Source organism: Lontra canadensis, unplaced genomic scaffold (genome assembly GCF_010015895.1).
Source record: "Lontra canadensis isolate GAN:19392208 unplaced genomic scaffold, GSC_riverotter_1.0 scaffold8, whole genome shotgun sequence".
Classification (NCBI taxonomy): Eukaryota; Metazoa; Chordata; class Mammalia; order Carnivora; family Mustelidae; genus Lontra; species Lontra canadensis.
Window position 1 is genome coordinate 11,689,678 of NW_022631002.1, and position 25,187 is coordinate 11,714,864.

Here is a 25,187-nt window from a genome sequence, read left to right on the forward strand (position 1 = left end):
TGCCTGCCTCTCTGCCTACTTGTGATCTGTCAAATAAAGTCTTTAAAAAAAGAAAAGAAAAAAAAACTGTTCATAAAACACAATTCTGATACCACAGCATTAAAAGGGACATCAAGCATGACTGACTTCAAAGACTTGCCAAGACAGTATAGTTTCCAACTGGAATGAATTTGGAGGTCTGGGGAGAAAGCCGATGGCCATGAGTAGAGGTGTGCCTAGCATACTTGACATCCAGAGCCAACCATGTTTTAATACCCCTTCTTCAACTCTTCAAACTGTTAGATCTTCCTTGACTTATGATGTGGGGTTACATCCTGATAAACCCACCATAATGTGAAAACACCGTAAGCTGAAAATGCATTTAGTACACCTAACCCACTGAACAATGGAACTTAGCCTACTGTAAACATGCTCAGAACACTGATGTTAGCAGACATGTACGCAAAATCATCTAATTCAAAGCCTATTTATTTTATAATAAAGCACTGAATATCTCATGTAATTTATTGAATTCTGTACTGAAAATGATAAACAGAATGATTGTTTGGGGTGCAGAATGGTTTTAAGTATACTGGTTGTTTACCTTCTTGACCGTGTAGCTGACAGGGAGCTGTGGTTCGCTGCCGCTGCCCAGCATCACAAGTACATGCTACCATGTACCCTTAAGCCAAGAAAAGTTCAAAATTCCAAGTACAGTTTCTACCGAATGCGTACTGCGTTCACAACATCGTAAGGTAAAAAAATCATGAACAATCTCATGCTGGGGACTGTCTGTACCTCTAAACTGTCACCTCCCACTTTACTTTTGAGTACAAGAATCTTCTTTAACCTATGCACATTCTATTCTGAATCTTTCATCTTCAGTTATGACCTTTGATTCCTTCAGCCTCTGTGATTCTTCCTGTCAGTGCCCCTCTTAGATTCCATACCTCCAAAATCTAGATTACACTTGTCCCCATCTTTATCTTTAAAAGCCTTGCCCTACTGACTTCTCACCATCTCTCATTGATAACTCCTAGCCTTGGGAAAAGTTGTAAGAAAAGAATGACATGAAGGTCTGAGTACTACAAATGACTGAGTTATACTGCACAAATTTGCAGGTAGCCTCATCAGCATTATTTCATGACACCTTCTAGGATTCTTTAGCCACTTGGCATAGGAGCAGAGAATGCAGGCGGTGGGTCAATTCCTGAGATCAAGGCCACGGAGGGTCAACAATCATAGTGTCAACATTTTCTCAGTAGTAAAAATGTATTCCTTTATCATATCACTTCTGAAATTACAGTTCAAATAACAGAATCACTAGGAAATTTCCAAGGGACTAAATTAAGTACTAGGGACACAAAACACAAGATCAGTCTTCATCCGGAAAGGCAAGCTAGAGAACCCCTCAAGTTCTTCCTTTGCCTACTGTTTACACTGCCACCCCAATTATTACAAAAGCCTCTTATTTTCTGTCTCCCCTTATTCTCATTTACCCCACATTCTACAGCTAACATCATTTTCCTAAAGAATAGTTCTAGTACACGATTACCTTGGGTAGACACAATCATTCCTTACCCACTGAAAACTAATAAACAATGACTAGTTCAGTATTCAACATCATTCAAATTTCTTTTCCATCCCTCTTTCCCATGGCTCTCCTCTCTATGCAAAGATCCTTCCAGTAAGATCACATCCTAGATCACTTAGATGTGATCCTTCCATACTGTGAGTCCCTGGTTGGTTTTAAATCCTGGGTATTTTGTTTCTATCTCTTGTGGCAATTTTGCCTTGCTTTCTTAAGTGTGTTTTATTCCTTCCATTATCCCTACTAGATGCCAAAATTTTTTAGACCAGAAATTGTACCTTGCTCATCTTTATATTCCTGTTAGCACAAAGTACATAAGTATTTGTCAGGCACAAACAAACAAAATAATGCCGAGTTGAATGGAGTATTCAACTTTGGTTTTCATTATCTTCTTCTTCCTGAAGAGACATGCCACATAATTCCTAGAGCAACATCCTAAGTAGCAAAAGCCAAAATAATAGAGCATCTCAGTTGTTCATACTCAGATTATGTAAAGATTTTGGTAATACATGGGGAACCCTAATATCTGGCTCATTTTCCTGAGATGTCATGCTCCAGTATGCTTGTCTCTTCATTAAAAGTGTTTTATTCAGTTTGTAATCTACATGATTCCTAGGTCAATTCTGGCTGTATTTGTACTTGGCAATATATTTGATCTAGGTATCAGTTTTACTAGTGGTTCGTCAGCTTTTCGGCATCCAGGATATGATCGCTACATTCATGGAGTAAGTGTAAGTGAAATCATCACATTTTCAGCATAATGTAAGTAGAGACATACAATATGACTCATCATCACCCAGGCATAAGTCATGGGCCACATAATCTCTCACAAAAGAAAGGAACAGCACAGAGTAAAATTGAACAGGAAAAAAAGAGTGTTAGAAAAGATGCTTTAAAAGTATGTAACTGGATTTAACAGCAGGTTAGACACTTCTAAAAAATGATGAGAAAACTGGGTAGGTCAGTAAGGGATCTAGACCGAAATGGAGGAAGAATAAAGGATGGGCAACACATCGAAAAGACTAAAAGATCCATGGGACAAACTAAAAAGGCCTAATATACTTGCAGTTGGGAGTCCCAGTACAAGAGGCAAAACGCAACAGAAACAATACTTGAAGACACAGTGGCTTACTTAGATTTTTCCAAAACAGCTCACACATCAGACCACTGAACACCATTAACCCCAAGAAGAAAAAATAAAATCACATTTATTCACATCATAAAACTGCTAACAATCCCAGAGAAAAAAGATGCACTGTCTACAAAGGCACAATAAAACCAACAGCTGACTTTTCAACAGAAACAATGTAAGCCAGAAAACAACAGACTATCACCAAAGTATTGAAGATACTAGAAATTGAGTTGGCAAATTTTCTATAAAGGAAGATAGTAAATGTTTTCAATTCTGCAGGCCACATGTAGTCTCAACTACAACCAATCAAGTCTGCCACTGTACCACGACAACAGGCACAGGAAGTATGTAAACAAATGGGCATAGCTGTGTTCCAATAAAACTTGATTTATGGACATGGAAATGGGAATTTCATATAATTTTCATACCATAAGATACTATTCTTTTGATTTTTTTTCCCTAGCCATTAAAGAAATGTAAAAACCACTTTTACTTGTGGGTCATACAAAAAGAAGGCTGAAGGGCATTTGGCTCACGGGCATTAGTTTAACAACCTGATCTAAAATGATGGTTACTGGGCACCTGGGTGGCTTAGTCATTAAGCCTCTGCCTTAGGCTCAGGTCATGATCCCAGGGTCCTAGGATCGAGCCCCATGTCAGGCTCCCTGCTTAGTGGGGAGACTACTCCCCCTGCTTGTGTTCCCTCTGTCAAATATATAAATTTTTTAAAAATCTTAAAAAAAAATGATGGCTCCTAAATAATAAATGTCAGGTAAATGTTAGGTATTTTTACTACTATAAAATGATAAGAACCATAAAGAGGACAGTTAAATCTAGTAAGAGTCAGTTGAATGCAAAAAGCATCAAGGAGCAAATAAGAGAGCAAAATATGTTGTTAAAATAAGTATATAAAGGATGTGGGAAGGAGGTTTTAAATAATTAGCTGAAACTAATTTTTGGATTCCAGCAATCTGGGAGTTGTAGCAGAAAGTATTGTGCATGGGGAGAAAATATAAATTGTAATTAACTTCTTAAACTTTGTTAAATATAAACACCAAGGGGCACCTGAGTGGCTCAATGGGTTAAAGCTTCTGCCTTTGGCTCAGGTCATGATCCCAGGGTCCTGGGATCAAGCCCCACATCACATTGGGCTTTCTGCTTAGCAGGGAGCCTGCTTCCTCCTCTCTCTCTGCCTGCCTCTCTACCAACTTGTGATCTCTGTCTGTCAAATAAATAAATAAAATCTTTAAAAAAAAAAAAGTTAAGATCCTCAGAGAAGATTCCTTTTTAAAGGTTTATTTAGGGGCACCTGGGTGGCTCAGTTGTTAAGCATCTGCCTTTCGCTCAGGTCATGATCCCAGGGTCCTCGGATCGAGCCCCGAATCCGGCTCCCTGCTCAGTGGGGAGCCTGATTGTCCCTCTCCCACTCCCCTGCTTGTGCTCCCTCTCTCGCTGTCTCTCTCTCTGTCAAATAAAGGAATAAAATCTTAAAAAAAAAAAAAAAAAGGTTTATTTATTTTAGAGGTGGGGTCAGGGGAAGAGGGAGAAAGAAAGAAACTTACAAATACCTCCCAGAGTGTGGAGCCTTTCATGGGGCTCGATCTCACGATTCTGAGATCGTGACTGGAGCTGAAACCAAGAGTCATGCTTGACACTTAGCCAACTGTACCACCCAGATGCCTCCAGATAATTAAAAAAACAAACAAAAAACCACATACTTTTTACAAGAGGCAAACTTGAATAGTAAAGCTTCAAAATAAAAGGCACAGAAACACTGCCACAGGAACATTAATAATTAAACAAAAAAATCAACAGAATTCCAAAAATATGTATATGCCACAATCTATACATTCTATTTAATGCATACAAAAGAATGCAAAAAAAATGAGAAGTGGCTACACCTGCACAAAACTTGTAATAGTGGCTACCTCTAAAGTGAGGAGACAAGCTTTTATGGTCAAGAAGACTTTAACATTGAATAAGGTGACAATACAAGGAGTGACAGCCTGCTAGGGAGATCAGAACCATGACAGTGAGAAAGACTGAGACAGAATTCACATATCAACTATGTAATGTAAAGACAAAACTTACATATATATACATAGTATAAACCTTATATACATATAGTATCTCTCTCTAGTGTATGCACATACTATATATACCCACAGAATGGGAGCAAACAAGCCAAGATGTAAAGTCTTGACTACTGGATACTGTAATAGGTCGATAGTTATTAGGCTAAACCACAATGAAATCAATGCCCTTCAACTATTCTGACATACAAATACTGTAATTTCATACAGCTCAAACCTAGTACAATTTGATTTGTACTTCTCTGCACTTTCACACCTCACAAACTCAAACACAAAAAGGCGACAAAAAATATCTCAGAAACTATCATGTAAACAGGAATTAAAGACAAATCAGAAAATTTAAAAATACTGGGTACAAAGAGAAAAGGATACAAGTTTCTGGAGAGAACTCAAAGGTCACATTCTGTTAAGCAGAAAGGCATTTGGACTTCATGCCTATAACACTGAAAAGCAATCACTTTAAAATTCTGAGAAAGAAAAACCGTAATAAAAGCTGGGCAAATATATAAAGTAATTTGTAGGCACTGGAGAGCAACCACTGCAGGGCTACAATTACAGAAAGAACAGTGAACATGAGGGGAGCCCCACATTCAAATGATGATAAAAACCCTGAAAAAAAAAATCAATATTGAATTCTATATACAGCAAAAATGTCCCTAAAGGTATCTTCTCTAAACAGTAGCACAGAGAAATAGAACCCAAGCAGCAAGTGGCACTGTTGCTATATTGAAAAAAAAAAAAAAAAAAAAAAATTAGCATGTGGGTCTGCAAAGCAACTGAGATTTGGGGGTAAGGTAATGAAGATAAAGAAGACATAGAGAAGGGGCTCTAAAATTCTGCATAGGGGTGCCTGGGTGGCTCAGTGGGTTAAGTGTCTGCCTTTGGCTCAGGTCATGATTCCAGGGTCCTGGGATCGAGCCCCGCATTGGGCTCTCTGCTCAGCAGGGAGCCTGCCTCCCCCACCTCTTTCTGTCTGCCTCTCTGCCTACTTATCTCCCTCTGTCAAATACATAAATAAAATCTTTAAAAAATATAAAATAAAATAAAATTCTGCATAAAAATTCACCTCAGATCTCTGGGTGGTTCCTAGTATGTGCAGGCAGGGCAAGCCTCTAGGAGAACTAGAACTGTAAATGGCAACAGTTTTGTTCTCCAGGTAGTTAAGTTATTGGCAAAACAAAACAACACTCTTCAGAGGGAGTTATGTATTATACATGTGTCAGCAAATAAACAAAAATAACTAGAAAATATGTGAAAAACCCAAAAAAGCAGTGATAAGACAAGAAATAAGAGATGAACAGTCAACAGTATATATGTAGAGATAATCCAGGGATTAGAGTTACTACATAAAACTGAAGATTAACTGTAAAGTAATATGTAAAAGAATACAGAGAGGGGCTCCTGGCTGGCTCAGTCTCTAGAGTGTATGACTCTTGATCTTGGGGTCATGAGTTCAAGCCCTATGTTGGGGGTGGAGTTTCCTTAATAGAAAAAAAATAGAGAAAAAGATGGATAATGTAGATAAAAATATGGGAATATTTCAACAAAGAACTGGAATCTACAAAAAAGAGGCAAAGGGACATCACAGAACTGCAAAATGTAGTTTTTAACTGAAATTAAAAACTCATTGTATAGACTTAATAACAGACATGACACAGAAGACAAGAACTGTGCACTTGAAGGCAGGCCAATAAGCTGACATCCAGGCTAACACAGGAAAAAAATGGAGGAAAACTCAAAACATAAGAAATATGAAATATGGCCAAAAAACGCACTATTGCTTAAAATGCTGAAAGCAGGGGCACCTGGGTGGCTCAGGGGATTAAAGCCTCTGCCTTTGGCTCAGGTCATGGTCCCAGGGTCCTGGGATCGAGCCCCACCTCAGGCTCTCTGCTCAACGGGGAGCCTGCTTCCTCCTCTCTCTCTGCCTATCTCCTCTGCCTACTTGTAACTCTGTCAAATAAATAAATAAAAATCTTTAAAAAAAAATAAATTAAAAAAAAATAACATGCTGAAAGCAAAACCAAAAAAAGAGTGATGTGTAGTCTCACAAGAAGAGGGGGGGAAAAAGGGACAGAAACAATATTTGAAGAATAATAGCTGAGAATTTTACAAATGTGGTAAACGGCATCAACCACAAATCTAAAATACTCAATAAAGCCCAAGCAGAATAAACATAAAGACAATCATACCTAGACACATCATACTCAAACTGGTGAGGGCCAGAGTAAAAAGAATATCTTAAAAGTATCTTAAAAGTACCCTAAAGAAAAAGATCCCTTTCCTTCAGGGAACAACAAAAAAAAATGAAGACTTATTTCTTAATAGAAATCACAGAAGTGGGGCGCCGGGGTGGCTCAGTGGGTTAAGGCCTCTGCTTTCGGCTCGGGTTGTGGTCCCAGGGTCCTGGGATCAAGCCCCACATCGGGCTCTCTGCTCAGCAGGGACCCTGCTTCCCTTCCTCTCTCTCTGCCTGCCTCTCTGCCTACTTGTGATCTCTGTCAATGTCAATTAAAAAAAAAAAAAAAAAAGAAAGAAATCACAGAAGTGACACAAAAACAGAATGTCATCTTTAAAGTACTGAAAGGGGGGCGCCTGGGTGGCTCAGTCGGTTAAAGCCTCTGCCTTCAGCTCGGGTCATGATCCCAGGGTCCTGGAATCGAGCCCACAGCACATCGGGCTCTCTGCTCAGCAGGGAGCCTGCTTCCCTTCCTCTCTCTCTGCCTGCCTCTCTGCCTTCTTGTGATCTCTGTCTGTCCAAAAAAAAAAAGTATTCAAAGAATTCTCCAGGGAATCCATCAGGTCCTGGGCTCTTGTTTTTTGGGAGGCTTTTGATCACTGCTTCAATCTCATTACTAGATATTGGTCTATTCAAGTTGTCAATTTCCTCCTGATACAGTTTATAGGCTTCCAGGAATGCATCCATTTCATCTAGGTTGCTTAACTTATTGGCATATAATTGTTGATGATAATTTCTAATGATTGTTTCTATTTCCTTGGTGTTAGTCATGATCTCTCCCTAAAACATTCAAAGAAGAAATAATACCAATTCTCCTGAAGCTGTTTCAAAAAATAGAAACAGAAAGAAAACTTCCAGACTTTTTCTATGAAGCCAGCATTACCCTGACCCCCAAACCAGGCAAAGACCCCACCAAAAGGGAGAATTTCAGACCAATATCCCTGATGAAAATGGATGCCAAGACTCTCAACAAGATCCTAGCTAATAGGATCCAACAGTGCATTAAAAAGATTATCCACCACGACCAGGTGGGATTTATCCATGGGATGCAAGGGTGGTTCAACATTCACAAATCAATCAATGTGACGGAACAAATCAGTAAGAGAGAAGAACCAAATGGTCCTCTCGGTTGATACAGAAAAAGCATTTGACAAGACACAGCATCCGTTCCTGATTAAAATGATTCAAAGTATAGGGATAGAGGGAACATTCCTCAACTTCATAAAATCTATCTATGAAAAACCCACAGCGAATATCATCCTCAATGGGGAAAAGCTGACAGCCTTCCCTTTGAGATCAGGAACAGGACAAGGATACCCACTCTCGCCACTCTTGTTCAACATAGTACTAGAAGTCCCAGCAACAGCAATCAGACAACGAAGAGAAATAAAAGGTATTCAAATTGGCAATGAAGAAATCAGACTCTCTCTCTTCACAGATGACATGATACTTTATATATAACATTCATATATATATATATATATATATATATATATATATATATATGAATGTTATATATATATTTTGGGGAAATGTTTTATATATCTTTTGGGAAAACCCAAAAGACTCTACCCCCAAACTACTAGAACTCATACAGCAATTCAGTAATGTGGCAGGATACAAAATCAGTGTACAGAAATCAGTTGCTTTCTTATACACTAACAATGAAAATATAGAAAGGGAAATTAGAGAATTGATTCCATTTACTACAGCACTGAGAACCATAAGATACCTGGGAATAACCCAACCAAAGAGGTAAAGGATCCGTACTCAAGGAACTACAGAACACTCATGAAGAAACTGAAGAAGACGGGGCACCCCTGGGTGGCTTAGTGGGTTGAGCCTCTGCCTTCAGGTCAGGTCATGATCTCAGGTTCCTGGGATCAAGCCCCGTGTCTGGCTCTCTGCTCAGCGGGAAGCCTGTTTCCCCCTTTCTCTCTGCCTGCCTCTCTGCCTACTTGCGATCTCTGTCAAATAAATAAAATCTTTAAAGCAAAAACAAAAACAGTAATACTGATAAGTATATTGTGTTTATTAAAAAAAAAAAGAAATTGAAGAAGACACAAAAAGATGGAAGACCATTCCACGTGCATGGATCGGAAGAATATTGTTAAAATGTCTGTACTGACTAAAGCAATCTATACTTTCAATGCCATCCTGATCAAAATTCCACGGGCATTTTTCAAAGAGCTGGAACAAACAATCCTAAATTTGTATGGAACCAGAAGAGACCCCGAATTGCTAAGGAAATGTTGAAAAAGAAAAACAAAACTGAGGCATTATGTTGCCAGATTTCAAGCTTTACTACAAAGCTGTGATCACCAAGACAGCATGGTACTGGCACAAAAACAGACACATAGACCAGGGGAACAGAGTAGAGCCCAGATATGGACCTGCAACTCTATGAGCAAATAATCTTCGACAAAGCAGTAAAAAATATACAGTGGAAAAAAGACAGTCTCTTCAATAAATGATATTGGAAAAACTGGACAGCTATGTGTAGAAGAATGAAACTCGACCTTATCTTACACCATACACAAAGATAAACTCGAAATGGATAAAAGACCTAAACGTGAGACAGGAATCTATCAAAATCCTAGAGAAGAACATAGGCAGTAACCTCTTCGATACTGGTCACAGGAAATTCTTTCAAGATATGTCTCCAAAGGCAAAGGAAACAAAAGAGAAAATGGAACTTTTGGGTCCTCATCAAGATCAAAAGCTTCTGCACAGCAAAGGAAACAGTCAACAAAACAAAGAGGCAACCCGTGGAATGGGAGAAGATATTCGTAAATGACACTACAAAGAGCTGATATCCAAGATCTATAAAGAAGTCCTCAAACTCAACACACACAAAACAGATAATCACGTCAAAAAATGGGCAGAAGAGGTGTGCCTGGGTAGCTCAGTGGGTTAAAGCCTCTGCCTTCGGCTCAGGTCATGATCCCAAGATCCTGGGATCAAGCCCCACATCGGGCTCTCTGCTTAGCAGGGAGCCTGCTTCCTCCTCTCTATCTGTCTGCCTCTTTGCCTACTTGTGATCTCGGTCTGTCAAATAAATAAATAAAATCTTAAAAAAAAAAATGGGCAGAAGACATGAACAGACACTTCTCCAAAGAAGACATACAAATGGCTATCAGACACATGAAAAAATGTTCATCATCATTAGCCATCAGGGAGATTCAAATCAAAACCACATTGAGATACCATCTTACACCAGTTAGAATGGCCAAAATTAACAAGACAGTAAACAACAAGTGTTGGAGAGGATGTGGAGAAAGGGGAACCCTCTTACACTGTTCAAGGGAATGCAAGTTGGTGCAGCCTCTTTGGAAAACAGTGTAGAAATTCCTTAAGAAATTAAAAATAGAGCTTCCCTATGACCCTGCAATTGCACTACTGGGTATCTACCCCAAAGATACTGATTTAGTGAAAGGAAGAGCCATCTGTACCCCAGTGTCCCAATGGCCACAGTCGCCAAACTGGAAAGAACCAAGATGCTCTTCAATGGACAAATGGAAAAGAAGATATGGTCCATATATACAATGGAGTATTATGCCTCCATCAGAAAGGATGAATACCCAACTTTTTTATCAACATGAATGGGACTGGAGGGAATTATGCTGAGTGAAATAAGTCAAGCAAAGAGAGTCAATTATCATATGGTTTCACTTACTTGTGGAACATAAGGAATAACACCGAGGACATTGGGAGATGGAGAGAAGTGAGCTGAGGGAAATTGGAGGGGGAGACAAACCATGAAAGACTGTGGACTCTGAGAAACTGCGGGTTTTGGAGGGAAGGGGGTGGGGGGTTGGGTGAACCTGGTGGTGGGTATTATGGAGGCATGTATTGCATAGAGCACTGGGTGTGGTGCATAAAGAATGAATTCTAGAACACTGAAAAAAAATAAAATTTTAAATAATGAAAAAAATAATAAAGTACTGAAAGAGGGGCTTGGGTGGCTCAGTGGGTAAGCCTCTGCCTTAGGCTCAGATCATGATCTCAGGGTCCTGGGATCAAGCCCCGCATCAGGCTCTCTGCTCAGCAGGGATCCTGCTTTTCCTCTCTCTCTCTGCCTGCCTCTCTGCCTACTTGTGATCTTTGTCTATCAAATAAACAAATACTCTTTAAAAAAAAAGTACTGAGAGAAAAAACAAACCCTAGAATTCTATCCCCAGGGAAAATATTTTTCAAAATACAGGTACAATAGGGGTGCCTGGGTGGCTCAGTGGGTTAAGCCGCTGCCTTCGGCTCAGGTCATGGTCTCAGGGTCCTGAGATCGAGTCCCGCATCGGGCTCTCTGCTCAGTGGGGAGCCTGCTTCCCTCTCTCTCTCTGCCTGCCTGTCTACTTGTGATCTCTGTCAAATAAATAAATAAAAATCTTTTTAAAATAAATAAATAAAAATAAAGGTAAAATAGGGGCACTGCCTGGGTGGCTCAGATGGTTGGATGTCCGCCTTTGGCTCGGGTCATGATCTCCCGGTCCTGGGATCAAATCCCATGTCAGGCTCCCTGCTCAGTGGGGAGTCTACTTCTCCCTCTGCCTCTGAACCATACTGAATCTCCTCTCTGCTTGTGTGGCGTGCACTCTCTCTCGCAAATAAATAAAATCTTAAAAAAAAAAAAAAAAAAGTAGGGGCGCCTGGGTGGCTCAGTGGGTTAAGCCTCTGCCTTTGGCTCAGGTCATGATCTCAGGGTCCTGAGATCGAGTCCCGCATCGTGCTCTCTGCTCATCGGGGAGCCTGCTTCCTCCTCTCTCTCTGCTTGCCTCTCTGCCTACTTGTGATCTCTGTCAAATAAATAAATAAAATCTTAAAAAAAAAAAGGTAAAATAAAGGCATACATAGAGATAAACAAAAGCTGCCATTCATTGCAATATAATATATACTGTTCTTGGATCATATTGAGGTGGTATAGTATATATTTTTTTAAGATTTAATTTATTTGTCAGAGAGAGAGAGAGAAAGCAGAAGCAGGGGAGCAAGAGAGGCAGAGGGAGAAGCAATGTGGGACTTGATCCCAGGACCCCGGGATCCCAATGTGGGACTCAATCCCAGGAGCCCAATGTGGGACTTGATCCCGGGATCCCAGGATCATGACCTGAGCCGAAGGCAGATGCTCAACCAATGGAGCCACCCAGGTGTCCCCAGGTAGTAAAATATTAATTCAAGATGATTAGTAAAGTATATAAGCTGTAATCCCTACAGAAACCACTTAAAAAATACAACACAAAAGCACTAATCATAAAAAGGCAGGTATGGCTGTATTTCTATAACCACAGATAAAGAAGGGCATTCCAAAATGACAGAAGGGTAAAACCACCAGGAAGACAGAGCAATCATAAATGCACACACACTCAACAACACAGCTTCAAATTACAAGAAGCAACACCAGAGAGAACTAAAGCAACAAATGGACAAATACACATTCATACTATCTTATCAAGCAAGTATCACAACAGAAGGAAGACATTTTCAGAAATGCAAAGTCTACAAAACGTATCTCTCACATACCCTTTCTTAAGAAGATACTGGAGAATGAATGTATTCCAGTAAAACAACAGTAACCCAAATAAGACAAAGACATGGGAAGGGGCAAAGAAACGATCAATATCAGAGCCGAAGGACATCCCTAGGCAAAGTTTCAAGGAGACTGCAGGATGGCATTGATTCTCTACTGATACCAAACTGCTTGTCATAGAGATTGTAATAGTTTGATTCAAAAGCAAGCATTTTGAGGGTTGTCATAAACAAGATGCCTACCGCCCTGTACCACCTTTTCAACCTGAGGGTAGAATGCCTGGGTGAGCCTGGCCCAGATTCTTAGCCATATGTGGTTTGACTTGGTTTGAACACGTAGTGATGGCATCTATTTCTCCCCTCCACACCAGGCTACCCTAGATCAGATGAAGACACTCACTTCTTGTGTTCTGCTATAATCTACTCCTGAGAGGTGGCCCTTGCCTATTGAGCTAATAAATAAAGAATATAGAGCAACCCACTTGCTCTAATTATATTTCTACCAGACATTCTATACCTGATCCACACTTTGACCCTGCCAGATGGCCCAACTATGTGAGCCCTATGTTTTCCTATGTTTCTCATGACCTTGCCAATGACATCTCCAAATGGGATTTTTGGAAACTCTCAGAAAAGCTGAAGCCAGACTATGACCCAGAGACTCTATTCAGCTCATTTTCTCCTAGAAACCTTTACCCAATACAGCAAAATTTCTAGATACAATTAGACTTATGCTTACTTGATCATTTTTGCCATATAGCTCCCCAGTAAGGTTGTATCATTTTAGACTATCACCAATAACACATGAGTGGTTACATCTCTCTAGTGAACACTGGCTAATGTAACTTGAAAAAACAATGATTACCAAAAAACATATTTACCCAAAAGATACAAAGGTAGTGATCTGAAGAGGCACCTGCACTCCAATGTTTACAGCAGCAAAGTCCACAAAAGCCAAACTATGGAAAGAGCCCAGATGTCCATCAACAGATGTATAAAGATGTGGTATATGTATACAATGGAGTATTACTCAGCCATCAAAAAACCCAGGAAATCTTAACATCTATATGTGGATGGAACTAGAGGATATTATGCTAAGCAAAATAAGTCAATCAGAGAAAGACAGAGAAAGAAAGAAAAATCATATGATTTCACTCATATGTGGAATTTAAGAAACAAAGCAGAATCATAGGAGAAGGGGAAGAGAGGGGAAAATTATATAAGATGAAACCAGAGAGAGAGAGAACCATAAGAGACTCTTAACTATGGGAAACAACCTGAGGGTTGCTAGAAGGGAGGTGGGTTGGGGGATGGAGTAACTGCGTGATGGGCATTAAGGAGGGCACATGATTTCATAAGAACTGGGTGTTATTCACAACTCATGAATTACTGAATTCTTCCTCTGAAACTAATAATATACTATATAATAATTAATTGAATTTCTTAAACTGCCCCCCAAAAACAAAAAACACCCAAGTCTTGACAAAGGGAACACGGGTGCATAAAAGGACATCTTTAGATCTTATTGTCTGGAAGAAAAAGAAAAAACCCCACCAACCAGAAAGAAAATTATGCAAAAGAAAGTAATATAAATTCCAGTTATAGTTTCTCAAAACTGAATTTTATATTGATTAGGAATATATATAGATAAGCTATAAAATCTTTAAAGAAAGGAGGGGAATTCACAGAAATATCAAGATAGTGGCTACCTACTAGGAGGACTGAATCAGAAAATGTATCATAAGGAACACAGAATGTTTTGCTTTTTTTAAAATTTTATTTGAGAGCGCGCCTATATGTGCACCAGGGCAAAGGGGCAGAAAGAGAGAGAAAAGCAGGCTCCCTGCTGAGGAGGGAGCCTGATGTGGAGCTCGATTCCAGGACCAGGGATTAAGACCTGAGCAGAAGGCAGACACTTAAATGAATAAGTCAGTCAGGCACCCCAGAGAATGTTCTGTTTCTTAATTTGGGTATGGTACATGGATGCCCATTTTATTATTAAGGCATGCATATTTATTTATTTTTATTTTCTTAAAGTCATTTATTTGACAGGGGCGCCTGGGTGGCTGGTTAAAGCCTCTGTCTTCAGCTCGGGTCATGATCTCAGGGTCCTGGGATCGAGCCCTGCATTGGGCTCCCTGCTTGGCGGAAAGCCGCTTCTCTCTCTCCCTCTGCCTGCCACTCTGCTTACTTGTGCTCTGTGTCTCTCTGTCAATTAAACAAATAAAATCTTAAAAAAAAAAGTCATTTATTTGACAGAGAGAGTGAGAGAGCACAAGCAGGGAGAGCAGCAGAGGGAGAGGGAGAAGCAGGCTCCTCATTGAGCAAGGAGCCAGATGAGGGACACGATCCCAGGACCCTGACACCATGACCTGAGCCGAAGGCAGACGCTTAGCCAACTAAGCCACCCAGGCACCCAAGGCATACATATTTATTATACACATTGTTGTAATGTATATAAAGAGTTTCACAAAGCTTTAAACACTCCTCTGTATATATGTTACATTATACAATTAAAAAAACAGGAAACTGTTCTGATATGGAGACCTCAGACATGTTATAGAGTGATAAAAATACAAAATTGAGAGAATGAAAAGACAAGCCACAGATAGGGAGAAAATCTTTGCAAAACACATACCTGAAAAGGGACTGGTATCCAATTCCATAAAAGAACGCTTAAAAATCAACAATATGAAAGCAAACAGCCTGATTTAAAAATGGGCCAAAGACCTTCACAGACAATTCATCAAAGAAAATATAGAGATGGCGAATAAACATAGGAAAACATGCTCAACATCATGTCATAAAGGAATTTCAAATTACAGTGAAATACTGCTACACACCTATCAGAATGGCCAAAATCCACAACCCTGACAGCAACAAATGCTGACCAGGATATGGAGCAACAGGAATTCTCATTCACTGCTCACAGGAATGCTAAATGGCACAGACACTTTGAAAGACACTCTGGCAGTTTATTACAGCACAAAACACACCCTTACCATATGATCTAGCAATTACACTCCTCTGTAGTTACTCAAGTTATTTTATCTCCTGCAAATGAATGTTTGTAGCACCTGTCATAACTATCAAAACTTGGAAGCAACCATTCAATAGGTGAATGGAAAAATACATGTCAGTACAACCATAAAACAGAATATTGTTCAGTGGTAAAATGAAATGATCAAGCCATGAAAAGATATACAGGAAACTCAAATGCATATTTCTAAGTGAAAGAAACTAATGGTTACATATTGTATGATTCTAACTATATGACATTCTGGGAAAGGCAAAACTATGCACACAGTAAAAAGATCAGTGGTTTCCAGGGGCTCAGGGAGAGGGAGAGAAGGATTAATAGATAGGCCAGGAAACTATTCTAGGAGACTATAGTGGGGAATATTTGTCATATAATGTCAAAATCCGTAGACTGTACAACACCAAGGATGAACCCTAATGTAAACTACAGATTTTGAAGTGTCCATATTGACTCATGAATTATAAAAGGTATACCACATTAATGCAAGATGTTAATAAGGGTAAACTGTGTGGAAGGAGTGAAGGAGTAAGGAGTATATGGGAACTCTGTACTTTTTGCTCACATCTTCTGTAAATTCAAACTGCTCTAAAAAAATCTAAAAGTCTAGGGGTGCCTCAGTCATTAAGCATTTGCCTTCAGCTCGGGTCATGATCTCAGGATCCTGGGATCAAGCCCTGCATTGGGCTCCCTGCTCAGTGGGAAGCCTGCTTCTTCCTCCCCACTCTCCCTACTTGTGTCACCCCCCTCTCTCTGTCAAATGAATAAATAAAATCTTAAAAAAAAAAAAAAAGAAGAAGAAAACCCTGAAGTGTATTAAGTAAAAACAAAATAAAACTCATATACGGCGCCTGGGTGGCTCATAGTTAAGCATCTGCCTTCAGCTTGGATCATGATCCTGGGGTCCTGGGATTGAGCCCCACATTGGGCTCCCTGTGCAGTGTGGACCCTGCTTCTCCCTCTGCCACTCCCTCTCATTGTATTCCCTCTCTCACTCACACTCTCAAATTAAAAAAAAAAAAAAAAAAAAAAAATCTTTAAAAAAAACACATATAAACAAACCAGCATGATTAATATGCTATCTTAAAATAACCTATACTTGTATAAATATGTACATATAAACTCTGGAAAGCTAGTCAAGAAAGTAATGACAGTGGCACTCGTGGAGGCTGGTGGAGAATTTAAATACACACCCAGAGATTTACTGAATTATTTGGCATCATGCTAATTTGATTGAAAGAATAAAATACACACAAAACCCTGCATTTGCAGTGAAGAATGTGATATAAAACAACCAGAGACAAACTGATAAACCCACGGTGTCTGGGGATGTTGTCCAAAACACCATTTATGTGAAGGTCCATAAAATTTGTTCAGAACTAATACCAGAGAACCAAGACCATAACACTCACATAATCAATTTAAGACAACTCGTTTGCTTTTTGGCTGCTAGTATCGATCAACCATTCTTACTATGTTTTCCCTTCTATTTCATTCTCTGGGTCCTTATAAACTTCCTCAGATGCACTGAAAAATAAAGTTGGGAAAAACAATCAACTCACCTGGGATTTGTTCATTTTTTGCAGTATTTGGGTGAAGCCCAGGAACTATGAAGGCAGAACTGGAAGAGAGAAAAAGGAAGATATTGTTATTAATGATCTGACCTATCTTGGAATCCCTACAAACCCCTACAATCCCTACAAACAATAACTTGTTTATAGAGCTTTACACATCACTGGGGAAAACACCACCTACTGGGATAGTCCCTTGTCTCTTCAGAATGGACAGAAAGGGGGTACTTGGGTGGCTCAATCAGTTGAGCAGCTGACTCCTGACTCTTGATAAAGCAGGGAGTCTGCTTTAGGATTCTCTCTCTCTCTCTCTCTCTCCCCCTCTGCCCTCCCCCTATTCACAGTCTCTCTCTCAAATAAATAAATCCTTTTAAAAAATAAATTACCCAAGTGAAACACAAAGACAAAGCAGAATGAAAAATTAGAGATTCCAAAGGCTGTAGTACAGTATGAATCAGCCTAACAAACACGTCACTGGAATCCCAAAAGGAGAAGAGAGAATGGGACAGAAGAAGTTTTGAAGACATAATGACTGGGAATTCTCCAAAAAAGGAATGATACCAACAATAGATCCAAGAAGCTCAAATAATTTATCCAAATAGGATAAATAGCAAGCCAAACCATATGCAACACAACATATTCAAACCACTGACAACTGAGGTTAAAGAGAAAGTCTTGAAAGTAGCCAGAGGGAAAACCGACACATTATATAGAGGACCAAGATAAAGAGTCACAGCCAATTTTTCCTTAGAAACTATACAAGCCAGAAGATAATGCAGTGACATCTGTGAAGTACTTTAAAAGGGGTGGGGGGCAACTATCAACCCAGTATTCTATACCCAGCAAATATATTCTTCAAAAAATGAAAGTGAAATCCAAACCTTTTTTAACAAACAAAAACATAGAGAACTCATTACCAGTAGACTTGTACTACACAAAATATTTAAAGCAGTTCTTCAGGTAGAAGGAATATGATAAAACCAGACAAAAACCTAGATCTACACAAAGAAATAAAGATCTCTGGGAGTAGTTAAAATAAAGATGACTCTAAAGGAAACTTTTTCTTACTTTTAATCACTCTAAAGGATAACTGATTTGTCAAAAAATAGTTTCGAGGTGGGGCACCTGGGTGGCTCAGTGGGTTAAGCCTCTGCCTTCGGCTCAGGTCATGATCTCAGGGTCCTGGGATCGAGCCCCGCATCGGGCTCTCTGCTCGGCGGTGAGCCTGCTTCCCTCTCTCTCTGCCTGCCTCTCTGCCTACTTGTGCTCTCTCTCTCTGTCAAATAAAAAAATAAAAATAAATAAAAATAAAAAAAATAGTTTCGAGGGCTTATGGCATATGCAAAATACATGACAATAGCACAAAAGATGGGATGATGAATTGGGAGTATATATATGATCTTATACATAAAGCAGTATAATATTACTTAAAGGTCCACTGTGAATTAACTCCAGATTTACATTATAAACTCTAGAGCAACCACAAAAAAAAATTTTTTTAAGACATATAAATGATAAGCCAATAGTGGAGGAAAAAAATGAAATCATAAAAGTACCCACTAATCCAAAAGTAGAAAAGGAAGAAAATAGGAACAAAGACCAAATAGGACAAGTAGAAAAAACTAGCAAGACAGTAGGTTTTAATCAAACCACACTGATAATTGGTATAAATACACCAATGAAATGACAGAGGCTGTCCAACTGGGAAAAAAAAATCAAGGCCAAACTAGGTGCTGTTGATACACAGTTTGAAACATAAAACCATAGATCAAAAGTAAAAGGATGGTGGCGCTTGACTGACACAGTGTCTTTGTCTGACTCTTAGTTTAGGCTCAGGTCATGATCTCGGGGACCTAAGATGAAGCCCCACATGGGGCTCCATACTGAGCAGAGTCTGCTTGTCCTTCTCCCTATGCTTCCCCACCCCCCAACACGATCATTCTCTCTCCCTCTCTAGAATGAATAAAAATCTTTTTTAAAAAAGTAAAAGTATGAAAAAGATATGCTTTGTAAACACTAATCAAAAGAAAGCTAGAGTGATTATATTAATATCAAATGGAGTAGGCTTCAAAATAATATTACCAGAGAGTGATATTATAGATATCACCTGATCAATAGATAGATGTGATAGATAACACCTGATCAATGTGTCAAATGACCAGAAGACCTAACAATCCTAAATGTATTGTCCCTACCAACTTCAAAATACATGAAGCAAAAACTGACAGAACTGAAAGAAAAAAATAGATGAATCCATAATTATAGTTGGAGACATCAATACTCTTTTCTCAGTGACTGAATTGGTTGACAGAAAACCAGTAGGATACAGAAGAACTGAACCATACTATAAACCACCCTGACCCATTTCATATTTATAGAAGACTCTACCACCAACAGCACAATAGTCATTAAAATACATATTAAAAATTCCTAAGATTGGTCAGAAAACAAACCTCAAGCTTTTTTTTTTTTTTTAAGATTTTATTTATTTATTTGAGAGAGAGACAGTGAGAGAGCACATGAGAGGGGAGAAGGTCAGAGGGAGAATCAGACTCCCTGTGGAGCCGGGAGCCCTATGTGGGACTCAATCCCGGGACTCCGGGATCACGACCTGAGCTGAAGGCAGTTGCCCAACCAACTGAGCCACCCAGGCACCCAACAAACCTCAAGTTTTAAAGAACTGAAATTTGTAACAAAGTATATTCCTTGACAGAATTAAACTAAAAATCAATTAATGGAAAGAGATCTGGAAATTCCTTCCTTCCAAATATTTGGAAATTAAACAGAATTCTAAATAGCCAAGGGGTGAAAAGTCACAAGGAAAAGCTTAAAAAACCAAAGAACTAAATGGAAATGAAAGCACAACATAACAAAATTTGAGGGATATAGCTGAAGTAGTAATACAGCATTAAACTATTAACTATATAAACTGTAACTATAAACATTGCATTAGGGACACCTGTATGGCTCAGTCAATTAAGCCTCTGCCCTCGCCTCCAGTCATAATCTTGGGGTCCTAGAATAGAGTCCTGCATTGGGCTCCTTGCTCAGCAAAGAGACTGCTTCTCCCTCTGCCTGCCGCTCTCCCTACTTATGCTCTCTCTCTGACAGATAAAATCCTAAAAAATTAAAAAAATTCAAAAACCACTGCATTACACTATTTATATCAGAAAAGAAGAAAGATTCTCATCAATGATCTCAGCTTCCACCTTAAGAAATCAGAAAAAAAGAAAGTAAACCCAAAGCAAACATAAGAAAGGAAATAATAAAGGTAAGCATAGAAATTTTTTAAAAACCCTCAAAACAGAAAAACAGAGAAATTCAATAAAACCAAAAAGCTGGTTATTTGAAAACATCAATAATACTGAAAAACCTCTAAGCAAACTGGCCAAAAGTGGAAAAAAAAAAGGACACCAATTTCCAAGATAAAAAATGACGGAGTAGACACTACTACAGATGCTACAGATATTAAAGTTATTAATAATAAAAATAACCATTAGCTACCATAATAAAGGAGGCAAAAACAAAAAGGGGAGAAGTCCCAAGATACAAAATAAGAACAGTGGAAAATATGAACAAAAGCAAGAGAAAACATATGAAATAATGGAAAAATGATTACATCTTCAATAAAATACTACATAAGAATAAAGCTGAAGGGACGCCTGCGTGGCTCAGTGGGTTAAAGCCTCTGCCTTCCGCTCAGGTCATGATCCCAGGGTGCTGGGATTGAGCCCCGCATCGGGTTCTCTGCTCAGCAGTGAGCCTGCTTCCCCCTCTCTCTGCCTGCCACTCTGCCTACTTGTGATCTCTCTCTCTCCGTCAAATAAATAAATAAAATCTTAAAAAAAAAAAAAAGAATAAAGCTGAAAAAACAACAAACTGTAATTATCAAGTGCTCTGAAGGGGACAAAACAAAACTCTCTCTCTCTGCCTGCCTTGAACACTGGGAAGGCCTATCATAAAGGAGTATCATAAAGGAGTCCATTCCTCATTAATGCAGCCATTAATTGGATAATAATAAAAGTACGGACAGATTTTTTTTTAATACAACTGATTCTAAAGTACAGTGTGAATCATAAGTCAACCTGCATAATCTCAAAGTGGTGAAGGTTTCTGGACGTCATACAAGGGAACAGCAGTAAATTCAACAACAGAGAAATTCAAAACGCCTGCATGGCAAAACTATCAGCGAGCGAAATCAAAAGGCAAATGGAAAAAACACGTGCCATTTACACAAAGTACTGGCTGTCTGTATGATCTCGGGTCTTCCACCCATCTGAGCCTCCCTTTTTCCTCCAATTGCAACTGAGATACTAGCGGCGTCGCAGGCCAGGTGTGAGGATCAGAGGAAGATTTGGCTGAAAAGGTTTTTCCTAAGAGGTCAGAGCTCTTATTAGGAACCCCGTGTGCCTCAGGTAACTTGCCGGGGCTTTCATTCCTCCCTGCACCTGGCGAGTCTCCTGCACGCCGCACGCGTCTTCCCCGCGCCGCCAGGTGTGTCCGGCCCCGCCCCTAGCCTCGCCCCGCGTCCCCAGGGCCTGGTCACGCGCGCACCCGGGCGAGCTTCCGGACTCGCACCCGCGCGAGCTTCCGGACTCGCTCCCGCGCGGCAAAAGACACTTGCGGCCGGTCGGCGGCGCTTCTTTTGACAAAGGGAGGAAGGCGAGCCCTCGCCGCCGCCCCCCCAGCCTCCGTCTCCGCCCCCGCACGTCCGGCCAGGCGGGTCCCGCCAGCCCCGCGCCGAGAACAACGCCAGGCGGCCCCCGACGTCGCCCCAAGGGTCGTCGCCGCCTTCGAGTCGCGGAAGTTTGGGCTCCCACCCCGCGCGGACAGGAGCCCATCCCTCAACTCCTTCCCCTCAGCCCCCAGGCCTCGCAGAGCTGCGTGGGAGCCACCTTCATACCTGGAGGGGCACAGCCTCCACTTGTGGCTCAGTGCCTAGCCGGGTCAGGGAGCGAGTCGGCGAAGACGCGCGGAGACCGGGTCCCTGTCACCCACTCGCGGCAGGAGGTGGGGGAAGGGCAGCCACCGGCGCGCTCGCAGCATTGCACATGCGCAGATGCAAGGGCTGCTGGCCGTCCCAGGGTCCTCTGAGGGGTGGTTTATCAAATTCCGGGACTACATTTCCCATAAGTCTTTGGGCGTGCCGCTGTAGGGACTCCTAAGGAAGGTTTCTAGTTTGGCGGGTGGCTTGAGCCTGACGGAGATAATCCCTGGCGGAGGCGATAATCACCCACCTGAACTGTTCATTTCCAGCAGAAAGGATTATGAATTACAACCACCACCTCCCCCAAAATATAAAAACCTGGCTTCTAAAGATTACATAGGTAATCTATGGTAACTAATTAGAAAATATGTATAAAATAAATATCATCTATAATTTTTCAAAGATAGCCCTGTGTAACATTAAATTCATACCTTCGTGATTTTTAAAAAATAAAATTGGCCAGGGGTGCCTAGCTGGCTCAGTCCGTGGAGCATGCAACTCTTTTTTTTTTTTTTAAAGATTTTATTTTTATTTATTTGACAGACAGAGATCACAAGTAGGCAGAGAGGCAGGCAGAGAGAGAGAGAGAGGAGGAAGCAGGCCCCCCGCCACTGGATGCAGGGCTCAATCCTAGGACCGTGAGATCATGACCTGAGCTGGAGGCAGAGGCTTAACCCACTGAGCCACCCAGGCGCCACAAGCATGCAACTCTTGATCTCAGGGTTATGGGTTCAAGCCCCACGTTGGGTGCAGAGATTACTTAAAAATAAAATCTTTTTTTTTTTTAAGCAAAAAAAAAAAAAAATGTCCATAAAGATATCACAGGCTGCAACTAGCTTCTTCTGTCTTTATTTTTTAGGGCAGATTTATGTTCACAGCAAAATTTGAGGAGAAAGTACAGAGAATTTCTGTACACCACTTGCCCCTGAACCTGCATAGTCTCCTCCACTATCAACATCCCCTAACCACAGTGGTAAATTTGTTATAATGAAATGTCCATTGACACAGTTTCACTCTTCATGTTGTTTACTTTGGGATTCACTCTTCATGTTGTACATTCTATAGATTTTGATATGTATATATAAAGTATTATACATAATGACATCTATCCACCACTATAACATCATATGGAATAGTTTTTCATCCCCTGTGTTCCTTCTAGTCATCCCTTCCTCCTCCTCCCCGAACCCCTGGAAAACACTGATATTTACATGTGCATAATTTAGTATAGTTGGAATCATATAGAATGTAGCTTTTTCAGATTAGCTTCTTGCACTTAGAAATATGCATTAGAAGTTCCTGTATATCTTTTCATGGCTTGGTAGTTCATTTTTTTAAAGTTTTGTCTTGTTTTGTTTTAAGCCACCCAGGTGTCCCAAGTTGCTTCCAAGTTTTGAAAATTAGGAATAAAGCTGCTATAAACATTGGAGTGCAGAGGGTTGTGTGGAAACAAAATAACTTATTTGGGTAAGCACTAAGGAGTATAATTGCTAGTTCATGTGGGAGGAGTTTGTTTCATTTTGTAAGAAACTGCCAAAGTGTCTTTCAAAGTGGCTGTGCCATTTTGCATTCCCACCAGCAGTGAATGAGAATTCACTTTGCTCCACATCCTTGTCAGCATTTGGTATTGTCACTGTTGTGGATTTTGGCCATTCTAATAGGTGTGTGGTAGTAACAACTAGCTTTTAATTAAAACAATATATGATTTCAAAAAGGTACTTGTACATCAATATTCATAGTGGCAGTATTCACAATAGGCAAACAGTAGGAAGAACCCAAGTGCCCACCAACAAAAGAATGGATAAATCAATGTGGTATATCTGTATGATGCAGTATCATTCAGCCAAAAAAAGAATGAAGGGGCACCTGGGTGGCTCAGTGGGTTAAGCCTCTGCCTTCAGCTCAGGTCATGGTCTCAGGGTCCTGGGATCGAGTCCCACATCGGGTTCTCTGCTCGGCAGGGAGCCTGCTTCCCCACACCCCTCTCTCTCTGCCTGACTCTCTGCTTACTTGTGATCGCTCTCTGTCAAATAAATAAATAAAATCCTAAAAAAAAAAAAAAAAAAAAAAAAGAATGAAGTTCTGACCCATGGTGCAACATGGCTGAACACTGAAGATATGCTAAGTGACTTAAGCCAATATTGTGTAATTCCACTTACAGGAAGTATCCAGACTAAGTAAATTCATAGAGAAAGTAGAATAGAGTTTACCAAGGCCTAGAGGAAGGGAGGCATGGGACAATGTGTAGGATGATGAAAAAGTTCTGAAAAGAGATAGTGAAGGGGTGCTTTGGTGGTTGTCGGTTGAGTGCCTGACTCAGGATTTCCACTCAGGTTATGATCTCCAGGTTGTGGTTGGTGGCACAGAGCCTGCTTGAACTTATCTCTCTCTCCCTCTGCCCCTCCAACCCTGCTCACACTCTCTCTCTCAAAAAAATAAATAATCTTAAAAAAAAAAAACAGATAATGCTGATGGCTATACAACATTGTGAATATGTTTAATGCCACTGAATTGTATGCTTGGAATGGTTAAAATGGTAAATTTCATGTTATGTATATTTTATTTTTTAAAGATTTTATTTATTTATTTGACAGACAGAGATCACAAGTAGGCAGATAGTCAGCCAGAAATAGAGAGAGAGAGGAGGAAGCAGTCTCCCCGGTGAGCAGAGAGCCCAATGCAGGGCTCGATCCCAGGACCCCAGGATCATAACCTGAGCCATATTATGTACATTTTATCAGAATTTTAAAAAATAAACTGGGTGGGGCGCCTGGGTGGCTCAGTGGGTTAAAGCCTCTGCCTTTGGCTCAGGTCATGATCCCGGGGTTCTGGGATCGAGCCCCGCATCGGGCTCTCTGCTAGGCAGGGAGCCTGCTTCCTCCTCTCTCTCTTCGTGCTTCTTTGCCTACTTGTGATCTCTGTCAAATAAATAAATAAAATCTTTAAAATAAAATAAAATAAAAAGACAGACTAATAGCTAATAGATATAAACATGTATTACACAAAATAATGAAAAACTTTTAGGTGTATTTTGA

General features: G+C 40.2%; 1 protein-coding gene across 5 annotated transcripts in view; it reads right to left on the reverse strand.

The window, feature by feature from the left end:
- Window positions 1-25,187, reverse strand: part of ZFP1 (ZFP1 zinc finger protein) — a 42,338-nt gene that overhangs the window by 5,374 nt on the left and 11,777 nt on the right. For 3 of the 5 annotated variants that reach the window (XM_032853954.1, XM_032853950.1, XM_032853951.1), the window contains exon 3: window positions 17,157-17,215. In XM_032853954.1, coding sequence (XP_032709845.1) covers window positions 17,157-17,171 — 15 coding nt within the window. In that variant the 5' untranslated portion in view covers window positions 17,172-17,215. Of the gene's footprint in view, window positions 1-17,156; window positions 17,216-22,068; window positions 22,218-25,187 lie in introns of those variants that run through there. The other 2 variants (XM_032853953.1, XM_032853952.1) reach the window with 1 other exon arrangement.